Source organism: Camelus ferus, chromosome 1 (genome assembly GCF_009834535.1).
Source record: "Camelus ferus isolate YT-003-E chromosome 1, BCGSAC_Cfer_1.0, whole genome shotgun sequence".
In the NCBI taxonomy this organism is placed as follows: domain Eukaryota; kingdom Metazoa; phylum Chordata; class Mammalia; order Artiodactyla; family Camelidae; genus Camelus; species Camelus ferus.
This window is the reverse complement of record NC_045696.1, coordinates 119,509,843-119,528,140: the sequence shown is the minus strand read 5'-3', so window position 1 is coordinate 119,528,140 and position 18,298 is coordinate 119,509,843. Positions and strand designations below refer to the sequence as shown.

Here is an 18,298-nt window from a genome sequence, read left to right as displayed (position 1 = left end):
TTTTTTTTTTCACACACAGAAAATGTGTGAACAAAATGTAAAGGGATTTATTTGGCACCAAATCCTGTGATCTGTTTGTTGGGACAAAGTGCTAAATGTCATCTTACTTTCCTTCCCAGTTCTCACTCTCGATCTGCAGCTGTGAACTGAGTTTGGGGCAGAGAGGGACAAGGTCCCCTCCTGATCTTTGCCCCCATGTGGCCATGAGACACGATCTGGAGTGGGCTGAACCACCTGCTGTGGACTGCAGACCCTCGGGGAGGGGTGAAATCATGGCAAGAAGTATCTGGTTCCCTTCCAACTCCCAAGGCTCTGTAGAATAAAGAATGACTATTTTTCAAATTCATTTGGACACCTCCATTCTGAACTAAACATAATTTCATTTCAAACTGTGTGGTTGCATCAGTCGACCTCTGGCCAAGGCTGCCTAACTGAAAGGCCTCAAACAAGGGCTGAAAATTAGCCCCAACTCTTTCCCACGAGCCATTTGTCCTACTTTGGGGCTGAGCCAGCCCTGCGAAGAAGTGGCACAATTTTTAAATTGATCCAAACCCTCTTTTACCTCCATTTCATACAGGCATATAAGTACAGCAGGGGCTTTCCACGTGTTCTCAGTCAACAGGTATTAATAAACAATTACCAGAGCAGTATGGGTGTCCAAGTATTTCTGCCATCAGAAAAAAGAGCTCTTTATGTCCAAAATCCCTGGGTGAGATTTTCAATTTATCTGGACCAACATTTCCAACTTCCCCGAGAATTGTGCGTGTGTGTGCGTGCGTGCGTGCATGTGTGTGTGTGTGTATGACGTGCGTATGACCTATGTGTATGTGTATGAATGAAGTTACAAAGGTCACCCCTACCAGAGGCCAGACTGACGCAATTTTGCCAGTCTCCATTCTTCCCTAGACTCTGGTGAAGTGTCTACCAACATCACGGTGGTTGTGGACCCACCCACACTCTATCAGTTAATTTTTGCTGCACCAGACACCCCCAAATTTATGTTAAAACAATTAACACTATTTCTCATGAGTCTACAGGTCAGCTAGACCAGGTCAGTAGGGGCCTCGTTTACATGTCCTGCGGTCGCTCCGTGTCAGCAGGGGCAACTGGGGAAACGCAGCCACGCATCTTCCATCATCCAGCTGGCTAGCCTGACCTTACTCACTTAGTGGTGGCCGCCACGTTCCCAAGAGCAGCGAGAGAGCGAGCCCTGATGTCCGAGCAGCTTGACAGCCTCTGCTGGCATCGGGTTTGCTAAAGTCCCTTTGGCAAAGCAAGTATCAAGTCCTGTCCAGAGTCAGAGCAGAAGGACACAGCCAGCCAAAGGGCATGGATAGAAACTGCTGGCCGTGTTTACAAATGACTGTGCTCACTGATCTTAAAGACATTAAGGGAACAAAATCCTACTTCCAGTTTCCATTAGAGAAAAAGTACTGCTTCCTACTTGGCCTAACATTACAGCTGTGAAATGTAAACATTTCAGTAGCGACAGTAAGAAAAATAAAAAGCAGCAGGGAAAATAAATTTTCATAACATATTTCATTTAATTCAATCTAGCCAGTGTCATCATTTCAGTATGTAATCAGTATAAAGAATTGTGAGATATTTTTAAATTCCCTTTCTTTTTTTTCCTGCTAAGTTTTCCTGAATCTGACTGATTTTAGGTCACACTCAGTACATCTGAATCGGGACTGGCTCCATTTCAAGTGTTATAGTCACAAATAGTCTGGGCAGTATGACTCTAGAATGGAAACTTCATTTCTTTATTTTCATGAGAAAAGTGAGGTTCTGAGCAGATAAGTAGCTTTCCTGAGGTCACAGGGCTGGTAAGTGACTGAGCCAGGATTGAACCCAGTTTGGTTGGACACCAAAGGCTTTACTCTTTCTACTTCACCACAGTGGCTGCATCCTAGAGGGCACTCTTTGAGGACTGGGAGGAAGAACTTGAATCCCACCCCGGCCTTGGAGATGCAGACTCGATCTCTGATTTCCAAAGCCTTCCACGATCTAGCCTCTGGACATTCTTCAGAGCAAGAGCATGTCAATAATTTCTCTCTAATATTCCCACACAGCGTGCTGAACACCTCTTTCTTGGCGGACGTCAGAGGGAGGATCAAGACTGCTCAAAAGAAGGTCTAATGTTGCTCGGGACACTGGATGATGGCCTCTGAGGAACCCCTTCCTCTGAAAGGGAAGGCAGGCAGCTGGCTGACCACGTGACTGCCACGGGCACGGGGCAGCCTGGTACATCAGAGGCCCTCAATAGATGTTTTGTTGGAAGAAAGACTCAACTGTACTTCTAAATCAAGTTGAGCCCCAAGCAAGAAGGGCGTGACAGACTGCCCCCCGCCCCCCGCTCCCACCAAACTGATAAATGTCGTATATTGAAAGCAAATTCTGACTGTAACACTTGAGGCAGAATAAAAATACATATTTATGACTGATCATTAAAAACTTCTCAGTCTCTATTTTCCAACATTTTATCTGTTTTTCTATGTGAAGAGGGTATATTTTCTGACTCCTTTAAGTTCCTCTGGTGGAAAAAAAAAAAAGCAATTAAATACCACTTCACTTCTGATCCATCCTTTCCAAGATTTCACCTACTTTTCTGTTTGAAGAAAGTACATTTTTCAGCTCCTATTGTTTTCTTCTGATGAAAAACTGGGGCAGTTTTGGTTCTTGAGTAATTTTTTTTCCATGTAATTAAGCTGATGAGTATCCCATATGGAGTGGAAACAATTGGTTCCACGTATGCTGGTGTACTGGGCCCGGCGGAGGTGGAACTGTTTACATGTTTCTCATTTCCTTGTTGGAATTTTTAGACTTTGTGAGATAAAGATCTGGCAGACTTTTGAACTCTGTGAACATTACAGCCTTTGGTGACCACACTTGGCTGTATCCTGTTCAGATCACCGGGATTAAAGACGTATTCTACAGTTCTGTACAGAGCAAACTTTGCAGATGCCTACAGGGCATCCATTTCCTCTTGCCTGGTGCTGGCAGTGCCTTGCTTTCTGCCCAGGGACACTGCTGCCCCCATGCAGGTCTGGGGTTTAGGGAGGCTGACTCCACCTCCAGGTGCAGTGTGGGCTTGATGGGTCTATGAGTAATCCTGCCCCCTTGCCACAGAGATGAGTTTAAGAGTCTGGATCTTAGATTATCAGCAAGCAGCATTCCTCAGGCCAGGGGAATTAGTTTAGAAGCGGGCATGTGACAAAATTCTGGCCAATGAGACGAAATGGAAGGTTTGGTAGGAGTTTCTGGTTAGGAGGGTTTCTGATTTTAAGAGTAGGGTTGCTGGACAAGATGATCCCTCCTCTTATGGACTTTATTACAGCCAGACTGCAAGGCCAGGAAATGCTATGATCACCTTGTGGTCAGCCTGAGTAAGCTGCCAGCCCACAAAAGGGGAGACAGGGCAGCAAATCATAGAGAGGCTGATGGAACCACACCTGATGGCTACTCAACATCTGGACTTTTCCAGTTATGTGAACCAATAAATCACCCTTAGGGTATAAGCCAGTTGAAGTGGAATTTTCTTTTACTTGCAGCCAAAAGCATCCTACCAGTGTCGACAATTTTACCAAAGAAATGTGAATTGAAAAATGGGAACTCAGTCTTGTGAAAGATCAACATAAACATGAGCACATCTAGAAAATAGAATACAGGCTGGGACATAGCACAGAACTCCCCTCTTCCATCTTCCAAATGAAGAAATAAATTCAGAGTTCTGATGAAGCTTCTAAGCGGTAAAGCCAGAACAAGCAGCAAAACCCTAGATATCAACAAAAAGCTATACTCGGACCAATGCCTTCACAGAAGCCTGTGGGCAACTTGGTACCAGACCCCCCTTCACCTAATGCTAACAGCTAAGCCCAAGGCCTCCTACTCTTCTGCTGTAGTTCTTATAAAACACTTGAATAGAAAATAGTTCTGCATGCCTTCTGGTTTCCTACACAACATTCTGTCTTGATACCTTGCCATTTTTCTTTAAGTGATTTGCCATTTCTTTATGAGCAAATGGTTAAGAAGATCAGTCCTCCACTTCCCTAGACAGAAGCATGGTGCCCTGATTCAAACCATGCAGTCGTATTCCTTCTGAACATCACTGTCTATCCCCAAGCAATTTGTCAAGATATTTTCCTAAATATAGAGAGTTCTCCTGCCAAGAATTCTGGTGACAGTTGTCAGGCAATAAAATTGCAATCTCCCAACTATGAATGAAGAATGAATGAATGGTCTCTCCACTGATGGATGTCATCACATTGTAAAGATTCACTGGCACTCTTTTGAAGAATCTGCTGCAGGCTTGTATTATACTGCTACCACCATTACCTTTTAAAAGGACTCTGAACTTTCTGAAGTTTAATGTTAGAATGGAATCTTTTAAAAATTTTCCTCAATGTTGAACGATGGGTATAATATCATTATTTACCATGTAAGTATCATTGTGGAACATTACAAAGGGCTGGTAACATGGCCAGTGCCAAGTGACACTTGCCTAACTATTTAACCCTAGTTTCTTTTTAAAAATTGATTAATAATTCCACATGCATGGAGGATTTCAGAGGAGAACACACTCATTGAAGCCCAGGGTATTTAAGGAGATTTCAGCAGTGAGCCACAAGTTGGCCAGGTAGGAGTCAGAGAGGAGAGAGAAAGGGGAAAGGTATGACTGTCTGAGGGGATGGTGTGGACGTGTGTGTGGTGATGGTAATGCATAAAGCAGCCTTCGGAGAAAAATGACTCAGCCAGTCGGGCCAGAGCAGAAAATAATGGGGGATCCTTTTTAAAAGGTAATGTTTAGAAAAATTTTAAAACTCAAACTAAGAATTCTGTATTGTCTTCCTGTGGGACTATGGGAGCCTCATCCCAGGCAAGGGAGAGGTGAGAACTGTAGGCCTTAAGAAGGTGAGTTTGGTGGCAGAGCACATGGCCCTGGAGGCCGGGGCCCATTTCAGATGAAATGAAGCGGTCCGTGTGCATTAGGGACAGTGTGACTGAAGGGATGGTAAAAAGAGTGGAAATGGTGAGCTGGTGGGAGACGTTAGGAAGACAAAGATTTGACCGCTCTGGGGACCAACTCGGTAAAGAAATCCAGATCAAGGGCGTCCAGAATGATTCTGAGGTTCACAGCCTCCATGATGGGTAGACAGATGGATGAAACTACCACTGGAAAAGTCAAGAAATGCAGAGAAAGGAGTCATCTATTAGATGAGAAAAGGGATTTTCTGATTACTGGATTAAGATGGAGGAACAGAAGGGGTGGGAGCGCATCTCCTTTCATGAACACAACAAAGTCACAACTAACGGCTCAACACCATTGACAAAAAAGACTGAACCTACAGGAAAAGATCTTCTACATCTAAAGGCATACAGTAGGAACCACAATGAGATGGCAGGAGGGGCACACTCACGATATAATCAAATCCTATACCCCTGGGTGGGTGACCCACAAACTGAAGAATAATTATATTGCAGGGGTTCCCCCATAGGAGTGAGAGTTCTAAGGCCCACGTCAGGCTCCCCAGCAGAGGGGTACATCATCAGGAAGAGAAGCCCCCAGAGTATTTGGCTTTAAAGGCCAGTGGGGCTTAAGTGCAGGGGCTCCACAGGACTGGCAGAAAGAGACGTCACTCTTAAAGGATGCACACAAAATCACACACTCACAGGGACCAAGGGCAAAAGCAGTAACTTCACAGGAACCTGGGCCAGACCTACCTGCTGGTCTTAAGGGTCTCCTGGGGATGCTGGGGGCGGGTGCAGCTAACCCTGAGCACATAGACATGTTGGTGCACATATCGGGGAGTATTCATCTGCGTGAACTCTCCTGAGTCTGACATCTTGATTCAGTCATTAGCACCAAGACCCTGCCCCACCCAACAGCCTGGAGGCTCCAGTGCCAGGACACCTCAGGCCAAACAACTAACTGGGTGGGAACACAGCCTCACTCATCAGCAGACAGGCTGCCTAAAGGCTCATGAGCCCACAGCTGCCTCTAGACACGCCCCTAGACGGGACCCTACCCAGCAGAGGGGCAGGACCAGCCCTTCCCACCATAGGGTAGGCATTGGCCCTCCTGCCAGGAAACCTGCATAAGCCTCTAGTCCAGCCTCACCCACCAGGGTACAGACACCAGAAGCAAGAAAACTATGATCTGCAGCCTATGGAACAAGTCCACAAATGCAAGACAGATCCAACCCTGGGACCAGCTAGCCCTTGGGTGATGAGAGTGGGGTGCACTGCTGGGATGTACAGGACGTCCCCTACAGAGGGCCATTTCTCCAAGGTTGAGAAATGTGACTAACCCACCACATACATAAAAATACAAATAGAAATTTAGACAAGATGAGGTGGCAGAGGAATACGTTCCAGACAAAGGGACAAGATAAAATTGCAGAAAAAGAACTAAGTGATGTGGGGATGGCAATCTACCCAAGATGGAGTTTAGAGTAATGATCGTAAAGGTGATTAGAGAACTTGGGAGAAGAATGATGCACAGAGTGAGAAGCTAGCAGTCTTTAACACGGAGCTAGAAAATACAAAGAACCACCAAACAGAACTGAAGAATACTATAACTGAAATTAAAAATACACAAGAAGAAACCAATAGTAGACTAAATGAGGCAGAAGAATGGATCAGTGAGCTAGAAAACAGAGTCGTGGAAATTACTACCACAGAACAGAAAAAGGAAAAAAGAACGAAAAGAAAGAGGACAGTTTAAGAGATCTCTGGGGCAACATCAAGCACAATAATGTTGCATTATAAGGGTCCCAGAGGAGAAGAGGAAGAGAGAAAGGGCCTGAGAAAATATTTGAAGAGATAAAAGCTGAAAATCTCCCTAACTGGGGAAACAGTCACCCAAAGCCAGGGAGTGCAGAGTCCCATACAAGACTGACCCTAAGAGGAGCACACCTAGACATATTATAATTAAAATGACAAAAACCAAAGGTAAAGAGAGAATAGTAAAATTAACAAGAGAAAAGGAACAAATAACATAGAAGGGAACTCCCATAAGACTATCAGTGGATTTTTCAGAAGAAGCTCTGCAGGCCAGAAGGGAGCGGCAGGATATATTTACAGTGACGAAATGGAAAAACCTACAACCAAGAATACTCTATCCAGCAAGGCTCTCATTCACATTTGACAGAGTAATCAAAAGCTTTACAAAGCTCCACCAAACCAGCTTTGCAACAAATGCTAAAGGAACTTCTCTAGGCAGGAAAGAAATGGCCACTAGAAACAAGAAAACTATGAAATGGAAAAGGCAAACATACAGTAAAGGTAGGAAATCATCCACACACAAACTAGGAGGAAGGTTAAAAGATAAAAATGGTAAAAAATCATCTGTATCCACAATAAAAAGTTAAGGGATACACAAAACATTTAAAGATAAAATACAATATCAAAAGTAGTAATTGTTAGAGGAGGAGAGTACAAATGCAGAGTATTTAAAATGCATTTGAAATTAAGAGATCATCAGTGTTAAGCAATCATGGATAATAGAGACTGCTATACTAAGAGCTCATGGTAACTGCAAACCAAAAATCTATAATAGATATACACACAAAAAAGAAAAAGAAATCCAAACATAACACTAAGAGAGTCACCAAATCACAAGAGAAGAGAACAAAAGAAGAAAAGTGAAAAAAAGACATACAAAAACAAATCCAAAACAATTAACAAAATGGCAATAAGAACGTACATATCAATAATAACCTGAAATGTAAGTGGACTAAATGCTCCAACCAAAAGACACAGACTGGCTGAGTGGATACAAAAACTTGACCCATATATTTGCTGCTTATGAGAGACTCATTTCTGATTTAAAGAGACATACAGACTGAAAGTGAGGGGATGGAAAAAGGTATTCCATGCAAATGGAAATCAAGAGAAAGCTACAGTAGCAATAGTTATCTTAGGTAAATAGACTTTAAAATAAAGACTGTTACAAGAGACAACAAAGGACACTACATAATGATGAAGGGATCAATCCAAGAAGAAGATATAACAGTTGTAAATATATATGCACCCAATATATATAAGGCAAAGGCAAATGTTAACAGACATAAAGGGAGAAATTGGCACAGTAACACAATAATAGTGGGGGACTTAACACCCCACTTACATCAATGACAGATCATCCAGACAGAAAATCAATAAGGAAACACAGGCCTTAAATGACACATAAGACCAGTTGGACTTAATTGATACTTATAGAGCATTCTATCCAAAAGCAGCAGGATACACATTCTTCTCAAGTGCACATGGAACATTCCCCAGAATTGACCACATGCTGGGCCACAAAGCAAGTCTTGGTACATTTAAGAAAACTTAAATCACATCAAGCATCTTTTCAGACCACAACACTATAAGATTAGAAATTAACTGCAAGAAAAAACTGCAAAAAACATAAACACATGGAGGCTAAACAACAATATGCTACTAAACAACCAGTGGATCACTGAAGAAATCAAAGAGGAAATTAAAAAATATATAGAGACAAATCAAAATGAAAATACAATGATCCAAAACCTCTGGGATGCAGCAAAAGCAGTTCTAAGAGGGAAGTTTACAGTGATACAAGCTTACCTTAGGACACAAGAAAAATTTGAAGTAAACAACCTAATCTTACACCAAAATCAACTAGAGAAAGAAGAACAAACAAAACCCAAAGTTAGTAGAAGGAAAGAAATCATAAATATCAGAGCAGAAATAAAGGAAATAGAGACTTAAAAAAATAGAAAAGATCAATGAAATTAAAAGCTGGTTCTTTGAAAAGATAAACAAAACTGATAAACCTTTAGCCAGACTCATCAACAAAAAAAAAAAAAAAAAAAAAAAAGGGAGAGGGCTCAAATCAATAAAACCAGAAATGGAAAAGGAGAAGTTACAACTGACACCACAGAAATACAAAGAGTCATAAAAGGCTACTATGAGCAACTATACACCAATGAAATGGATAACCTAGAAGAAATGGACAAATTCTTAGAAAGGCACAATCCCCCAAGACTGAACCAGGAAGAAATAGAAAATGATGGAGAGACAAATTATCAGTACTAAAATTGAATCAATAATTTAAAAACTCCCAACAAACAATATCCTGGACCAAATGGCTTCACAGGTGAATCTACCAAACATTTAGAGAAGAGTTAACACCTGTCCTTCTGAAACTTTCCCAAAAAAATTGCAGAGGAAGGAACACTCCCAAACTCATTCTATAAGGCCACCATCATCCTGATACCAAAACCAGGCAAATATATCACAAAAAAGAAAATTACAGGCCAACATCATTTATGAATATAGATGCAAAAATCCTCAACAAAATCCTAGCAAGCTGACTCTAACGCTGTATTAGAAGGATCATACACCATGATCAAATGGGATTTATCCCAGGGATGCAAGGATTTTTCAATATTCATAAATCAATATGATACACCACATTAATTGAAAGAATAAAAACCATATGATGATCTCAATAGATGTAGAGAAAGCTTTTGATAAAATTCAACAGTCATTTATGATAAAAACTCTCAAGAAAGTGGGCAAAAAGGAACATACCTCAACATAATATAGGCCAAAGATGACAAATCACAGCTAACATCATACTCAATGGTGAAAAGCTGAAAGCGTTTTCTCTAAGATCAGGAACAAGGATGCCCACTCTAACCACATAGTTTGTGAAGTCCTAGCCATAGCAATCAGAAAAGAAAAGGAAATAAAAGGGATCCAAACTGGAAAAGAAGTGGTACAACTGTCATGGTTTACAGATGGCATGATACTATACAGAGAAAATCCTAAAGATTTTACCAGAAAACTACTAAAGCTCATCAATGATTCTGGTAAAGTGGCAGGATACAAAATTGATATACAGAAATCTGTTACATTTCTATACACTAATAATGAAATAGCAGAAAAAGAAATTAAGGAAACAATCCCATTTACCATCGCACCAAATAGAATAAAATATCTAAGAATAAAGTTATCTAGGGAGGCAAACGAATTGTACTTGGAAAAGTATAAGGCACTGATGAAAGAAAGTGAGGACAACACAAACAGATATATCATATTCTTGGATTGTAAGAATCATTACTGTGAAAATGGCCATACTATCCAAGGCAATATACAGATTCAATGCAATCCCTATCAATTACCGATGGTTTTTCATAGAGCTGGAATGAAACATTTTAAAAATTTTGTATGGAAACATAAAAGACCCCAAATAGTCAAAACAATCTTGAGAAAGAAGAACAGAGCTGGGGAATCACACTCCCTGACTTTAGAATATCCTACAAAGCTACAGTAATCAAAACAGTATGGTACTGGCACAAAAACAGACACATAGATCAACACAACAGGATAGAAAGTCCAGAACTAAACCCATGCACTTATGGTCAGTTAATCCATAACAAAGGAGGTAAGACTATGCAATGGTGGAAAGACAGTCTCTTTAATAAGTGGTGCTGGGAAAACCGAACAGCTACTTGTAAAAGAATGAAATTAGAACATTCTCTAACACCATATACAAAACTCAAAATGGATTAAAGACCTAACTGTAAGATCAGATACTATAAAACTCCTACAAGAAGACATAGGAAGAACACTCTTTGACATAAATTGCAGCAATATGTTTTTAAATCTGTCTCTCAGAGTATGGAAATGAAAGCAAAATTAAGCAAATGGGACCTAATTAAACTTGAAAGCTTCTGTGCTGCAAAGGAAACCATAGACAAAATGAAAAGACAACGTATGGAACGGGAGAAAATATTTGCAAGCAATGAGACCAACGAGGGATTAATTTTCAAAATATACAAGCAGCTCACATACCTCAATATCAAAACAACAAACAATCCAATCAAAAAATGGGTAGAAGACCTAAATAGACATTTCTCCAAAGAAGACATAAAGATGGTCAACAGGCACATGAAAAGATGCTCAATATTGCTAATTATCAGAGAAACTACAACGAGGTATCACCTCACACCAGTTAGAATGGCCACCATTAAAGTCTACAAATGATAAATGCTGGAAACGGTGTGGAGAAAAAGGTACACTGTTGGTGGGAATGTAGTTTGGTGCAGCCATTAGGGAATACAGTATGGAGATTCCCTAAAAACTAAAAGTAGAGTTACCATATGATCCACCCAGTACTAGGCATCTATCCAGAAAAAACTCTAACTCAAAAAGATATCTGGACCCCAGTGTTCATAGCAGCACTATTTACAATAGTCAATACATGGAAGCCACCTAAATGTTCATTGGCAGATGACTGGATAAAGAAGATGTGGTGTATTTATACAATGGAATACTACTCAGCCATAAAAAAGAATGAAATGATGCCATTTGCATTATTCATATACATGGATGGACCTGGAGATTATCATACTAAGTGAAGTAAATCAGATAGAGAGAGACAAATATTATATGATATCACTTATATGTGGAATTAAGAAAAAGGATACAAATGAACATATTTACAAACCAGAAATAGACTTACAGACATAGTAAACAAATTATGATTACCAAAGAGGAAATTGGTGGGAGGGAGGGATAAATCAGGAGTTTGGGATTAACATATACACACTACTATCTATAAAATAGATAAACAACAGAAACCTACTGTACAGCACAGGGAACTATATTCAACAGCTTATAATAACCTATAGTGCAAAAGAATCTGAAAAAGTATACATATGTATATGTATATTTATAGCTGATCACTTTGCTATACACCTGAAACTAACAACATTGTAAATCAATTATACTTCAACTTTTTAAAAAAGAAATTTTTTCCCTGACAGACTAAGTTTGAGGTGTCAGGACAATGAGGCAGTGCTGCCCACCAGGCAGTTGGAAAGATGCAACTGAAGGTAAGAACTGTCAGGGCTGGAAATAAGGACCTGGGAGCTGTGGCCCCTATTCCTCCTTCCTTCTGAATAGAATCCCACCTGTGTTTGGGTTGCCAGGGCCCCAGTGGAGAGTTGGGTTGCCAATAAACCATGATTGGCCTGAGTCCAAATGTGGTACCTTGCTTTCCTTTGATTGGTCCAGGGGTGAGCATGTGATCTGATTCTGGCCAATGAGATTCCAGGGCTCCTGGAACGGATTCTCTTCCTGACAAAAGAGACCTCCAGGCTTTGCTTTCAACTCCATCCTTCCTGCTTGTGACCTGTCAGGAGAGAAGGGAGTTGTTGGAGCAGCATCTTGAGGGCTGTGGCTGACACACTGACAGTGACACAGGAGAAAGATGGTAAGAACTTTGGTCACTGGTACCCTCGATGATCTGCTGAACATCTGGATTTGCCTATCTCCGGACTTCTTGTGACACAAAAGTTTATTAAATGTCTGTTATTTAAGTCACTATTCATCGGAATTCTATTATTTTCACCTGAAGCTACCTCAACTGAAATGATGTAATGCCTGTGAGAGTGGATTGACTTCTGAGGAGACAGTATGAAAAAGACAAATCCTGGGGAGAGATACCCATGTTTCAGAGGTGGAAGCTTTTCATTAATTAAACTTTACAGTTTCCTATAAAAAAAAAAAAGCTACGTAAAAAACTTATTTTAATCATGAAAAATACCCTCCCCCACACACCTACAACCTCCCTCTTGCAAACCATACTTTCCATCGAGCATATGCTTCAAAAGAAAGGTCAGAAAGGAGACGGGTTTCAGTGAGGAGCTTGAGGGAGGTGATGGTCCCTCTAACATGATTTGCTTCCTGTTGCTGAAACAGAGTCCCTGGGAGTGAGATTGTTTGCTCGGCAAGGTGGCTCATCCCTCTTTCTCCCTGGATGAATCTGAGAGTGGGAGGCCTCAGTCCTGGGATGGGTGGAGGAGCTCTGTTTACTCCCAGGGAGAGTGGCCAGCTACCTGAGAGGCCACAGGCTGGAGTGAGGGCTGACTCTCCGGGTAGCGAGAAAATGACCTGGCTCTTTGACTGGGGTGAGCAGTGTCCAATTCCGCCTGGGGGAGGAGGGGAGGTTATGACAGAGAAAGCTGTATCTATTCCACTAAGCAATTAAGGCCATTATTTTTCTTGAAAAAGCATTCTCTTAAGCCATCGAGGATAATTTAGCCCCATCTTGGCAGAACGGACTAATGGCTACTAATGGAGACATTCTTTCAATAAATGAAGAGGCACGAGAAAATTGCCAGACATTAAACACAGCCCCACGTGCCTTATCTGGGTCTATAATGGCCCTATCAAATGACCCATGTGAAGGAAATGTGATCCTTCAGGGGTTAACGGAGTCTACTTCTTCAGTGCTATATAAATTCACTATTGGGAAAACAGCAATTCATTGGTCCATCCTAGGAAATGTTAAAAAGTGGGGCCGTATCTCAAGTTAAAGGGTGCATTTCCTTTCGGTAGACAGAAAATATGAAATAGAACCTCTGTGCACTGAGGATTTGTATAAATAGCCTTCTGAGCAGCAGAGCCCAAAGTTCTGTTTGGGTCTCTGCTCCTTGGAATTTTCAGCCAAGAAGTCAAAGAGTCTGTGTAATATGTTGTTAATCTTGTTGTTTTTTTTTTCCCCAGTACCATGCAGGGTGTTTTTTGTTGGTTGGTTGGTTTGGTAATTTTAAAGTCTATTCTTGGAAATGTTTCTTGGGATTCAAGTAATTCCTAGTACTCAATCTTGGGGGACACATCTTAAAATTTATACAGAATTCCAACAAATCAATAAGAAGAAGACAACCCCAAAGAAAAATGGGCAAAAGAAACATACTTAAGAAGAAATGGCCAACAATCATATAAAAAGATGAACAAGCTGTATTGTCATCTTCTGCAACTTGCTGTTTTCAATACAATGTCTACGGCTCTAAGTTCCATCCTTCCACGGTACTGTGTGTGGCAATGCTCATTTTCACGGCTGGAATAATATTTCACTGGGTGAGTATTCCACAACGCCATTCTCCCTACAATACATATAGCTTGAATTTCTATTTATAAAGCTCAAGAAGATAAAAGAGATTACAAAAAAATACACATCTGATGGCACTACTGAAAACCAAGTCATGATAAAAACAAGGTCTTCCCTTGGAAGAGGGGGAGGTTGACATTGGGGATAAAACAGGAGACATCAGTTTCCTATGGCTGCATAACCCACCACTGTGAAACTTAGCAGCGGCGAGCAAACCGATTATTGCTCATGAGCCTCTGGGTCAGGACTTTGGGCAGGGGTGGGTCAGCAGGGCTGGCTTGTTTCTGTTCCACTAGAACCAGCAGCTCTCTCATGGTGCTGCATTCGCTGGGCTGGGATGCAGGGTCAAGATGGCCCCACTCTCAAGGCTGGGTGCCTCAGGCCCTTTGCACGTGACTCCTGTCTCCATGCGGTGTCTCATCCTTCAGGCCCTCTTTTTCCACGTGGCCTCCAGCAGGATGGCCTGGGGACTCTGACAAGGAGAAAGCACCCACGTAATACTTGAATCATTAAAACTTGATGGCAAATAAAATCTATTGCCTAATGAATGCAGTGCTCTGTGATTAAATACTTTTGGGAAATACTGCACGCAGCATCTCTTCCTAGAGATTCACTGTGCAAAAAATATGCTTGCTAAAAGTTCTGAGAGGTCCTGCAAGGAGTCAAAAGGAACATCCTTTTTAGGTGAAAGGAGCTGGTGAGAAAGGCAGAGGACACACTGTCCCCCCCACCATCTGCTCTTTTCTCTAGGACTCCTGGAGGGAGGGCTGGCTTAGAGGAAGCTGGAAGGCTTGGGCCCACCTTATGAGAAACTCCTCACCCCATCCCCAGCTCTGCTCTGCCTGCCCCTATCAAAGTACAGCATGACTGCAGGTGGCTGTTTCTGACCCCCAGGCCTCCTGCACACACGTAAGGCCTGCAGGAGGTGGGTCACTGCAGAAGTCAACAGTGCGTCTCCTGGAATCAGGTCACCTATGTCTCTGCCCTCCCCGCTGCCCTGCCCTGGTCTTGAACTAGCTCACTTTCCTGACTCCTGCTTCTCGTTTGCTTTCACTCTGTGACCTGCTTTGATTAATTATTCCAGCCGATCTGGATTCGTGTGCCTGTAGTTTGGCCCTGATGCCTGGTGTCCGTAAGCTCCTTGGACTTTCTTTTCTTTCTTTCCTTCTATTTAATTTGAAAGTTAATCCATGCCGGTTTTCACAAATTCAAATAATACCCAAATGTGATAGCCTCGCCTTGTCTGTTCCAGTCCCACAGTCTACTGTCAATAGCTGTTCCCTTCCGGGTGATCCCGTGTTTATATAAACACACACACGTATGCATATATTTAAACAAAAAGGGTATCAGTATGTGCATATAGTGTGGTAACCTCCCTTCCATCTAATGTGGTATCATGTACCTCTTTCCAAGTTGGTACATACTGACTGAGGCAACTCTTCTTTTTTGTTTGTTTTGTTTTGTTTTTTAAGATTTTTACTCAAAGATTTTTTTAAATTGAAGTATTATTGATTTACAATGTTGTTAGTTTCAGGTGTACAGCATAGTCATTCAGTTATACATTTATGTATCTATTCTTTTTCAGATTCTTTTTCATTATAGGCTATTACAAGATACTGAATATAGGTCCCTGTGCTATACAGTAGGACTTTGTTGTTTATCTATTTTATGTATCTGCAAATCCAAAACTCCTAATTTATCCCTCCTCAACCCCCTTTCCCCTTTGGCAACCACAGGTTTGTTTTCTTTGTCTGTGAGTCTATTTCTGTCTCTAAATAAGTTCATTTGTATCACTTTTTTTTTTAGATTCCACATATAAGTGATATCATGATATTTGTCTTTCTCTGTCTGACTGACTTCACTTAGTATAATAATTTTCAGGTCCATCCATGTTGCTGAAAATGGCATTATTTTATTCTTTTTTATGGCTGGGTAGTATCCCATTGTATAAATATACCACAACTTCTTTATCCAGTCATCTGTCAATGGACATTTAGGTTGCTTCCATGTCTTGTCTATTGTAAATAGTGCTGTTGTGAACACTGCGGTACGTGTATCTTTTCAAATTAGCGTCCCTCTGGATAAATGCCCAGGAGTGGGATTGCTGGTCATATAGTAAGTCTATTTTTAGTTTTTAGGGAATCTCCAGACTGTTCTCCATAATGGCTGCACCAAACTACATTCCTACCAGCAGTGTAGGAGGGTTCCTTTTTCTCCACATCCTCTCCAGCATTTATTGTTTCTGGACTTTTGAATGGAGGCCATTCTGACCAGTGCGAGGTGGTACCTCATTGTCGTGTTGCATTTCTCTGACAATCAGCGATGCTGAGCATCTCTTCACGTGCCTGTTGGCCATCTGTGTGTAAGCTCTCTTAAGAGCCGCAGTCCTCGAAAATATGGAGGTTCCTTTATTTATCCAGCTGTTTCCCTCTCGATCAATGCTGACGTCACTCCTTACTGCTTTCTGCCATTGTAACCAGTGAGGCAGTGATTGTCTCATACACGGATCTGTGCACATTCATGCTAGAGTTCCGAGGAACGAGTTTCTAGAAGTAGTGGTGCTGCATCCTAGGGCTTGCCTGGCCTCCCCTGTCTCATCGTCCTCTTGACCCTGATGTCCTAGAGACCCCTGCCGTCACCTGCCTGCCTGCTCACACTATCCTGTCTAGGGCCTGTCTGCCCGGCTTCTTCCTGGAAATCAGTCCCTTAACACCTGCTCGCTGCAGCTCTGTGCAAGTTGCTCACATCAATGGACCACTATGCCCCAATAATAGCACTTGCCACGTTGTGTTACCATTATTTTTCTACTGGTCTAATTTCCCCACAAGATCCAGAAATTTCCAAAGGCATCATCAGTGCCTGGCATGGGGCTTGGCACTCTGTGAATGAATGAATGAATGAATGAATGAATTCATTAGTAAATTTGACTGAATTCACACTGTGTGCTGAACACTGGCACTGCGGACAGACAGCTATTAATAAAACCAAAGCCTCTGCTCTTGGATGGGCGGAGACACCTGATAAACACATTATAAATCATCGGTCAGACGGTACGAAGGGCCATAAAGAGAAGTAGGCAGAGGGACGACGGTGGGAGAGATAGCTACAGTTCACAGCAACGTCTGAGCAGAGACGTAAATGAGGTGAAAGGCTGAGGTGGACTGTCTAGGAAAGAATATTCTAGCCACAAAGGCATGAGTGACCGAATGGGGGCCTGGCTGAGGACCCCCACACCCTGCTATCACAGGAGGATTTCCCACAGGCCAAAGGGATCCAAACTAAATTATCTCGGGGGAGCTCAGCATGAATGTCACTGCTTGCGGTCCCCAGGGAGAAGAGCAGGTGCAGGGGGCCGAGGGAGTGCGTGTAGGGAGGGCAGGGGGCAGGACTGGGCAGAGGGGAAAGCTGGGCTGCAATGCAGTCTTGGGGTGGGAGGGGTGTCCGTCAACCCTGGTGAGCTCTGGTCTGGACGACCCTTCAGAGTGGGGTGAACTGGGGTGAGGGGCTGGGCCTTCATGCCTCCCCTCAGTCAGCCATCAGACACTGGCCACCGCGGGAAGAGGCAGGGCCTTGGGCACAGCGGCCCTTCTCAGCCATCACCATCCCCAAAGGGGTCAGCGCTGAGGCGGCCCTCCCAGCAGCTGAGGGGGTGGGGCCTCTGCTCCTGAGGGGTTTTCCTCAACGAGACAAGGTGGCCTGTCAGGATAAGGAACACTGCAGGCTGAGGGCTGCGGTCAGGGGGCCCTGGTTCTCAGCCTTGCTGCTTGGGAGAGAAAGGAAGAGGGAATGTGCTGGCGAGACGTCCTGGGCCTGCTGGTTGGCACAGTCCTTTCCTTTCCCTGGCTCTGCTCAAGGTGCTGACCCCCGCAGGCTGGGTTCCTCAAGCTCCCAGGCAGCTGTGCCTGACCAGCGCTGGCCAGTAGGAGCCACTAAGTAGACACTCTAACCTGGAGGAAGGGCGAGGCCAGGTATTTCTTTCCTCCTCTGTGTTGAGCAGAACCTCCATTAGCAGCCTGGGTACTAGCAGCTCCCCTGTTTAGGCCTAGGGTGGTTCCAGCCTTCATCAGGGGATCCCCTGCTCCAGGCTCTGGTGACACCACTGAGGGAGACACAAGACGCTCAGGTCCCCTTCAAGGAAGGACCTGCTGCGCAATGGCAGGGATGCAGCTGGCAGCTCCTCGAGGATCCCATGACCGAGGGGGCGGGTGTAAGTGTCCAGCACAAGGGCTGCCTGTAGGACACTCTGGTGGGTAGTGCTCCAGGCCTGGCTGAGGTTTTGTTTGGTCTGCATCACCAGGTGGCTTCTGCTTCGGCCACCCTCATTCTCCTTTCCCGCCAGGGGCTGACCCCTCATAAACACCGTGTCCC

At 43.1% G+C, this 18,298-nt stretch overlaps 1 protein-coding gene across 1 annotated transcript in view; it reads right to left on the bottom strand.

Annotated features, from left to right (window-relative positions):
- Positions 1-18,298, bottom strand: part of LOC106730391 — a 32,343-nt gene that overhangs the window by 9,949 nt on the left and 4,096 nt on the right. Inside the window, exon 3 of the mRNA XM_032484629.1 lies at positions 12,028-12,169. Coding sequence (XP_032340520.1) covers positions 12,028-12,169 — 142 coding nt within the window. The remainder of the gene's footprint in view (positions 1-12,027; positions 12,170-18,298) is intronic.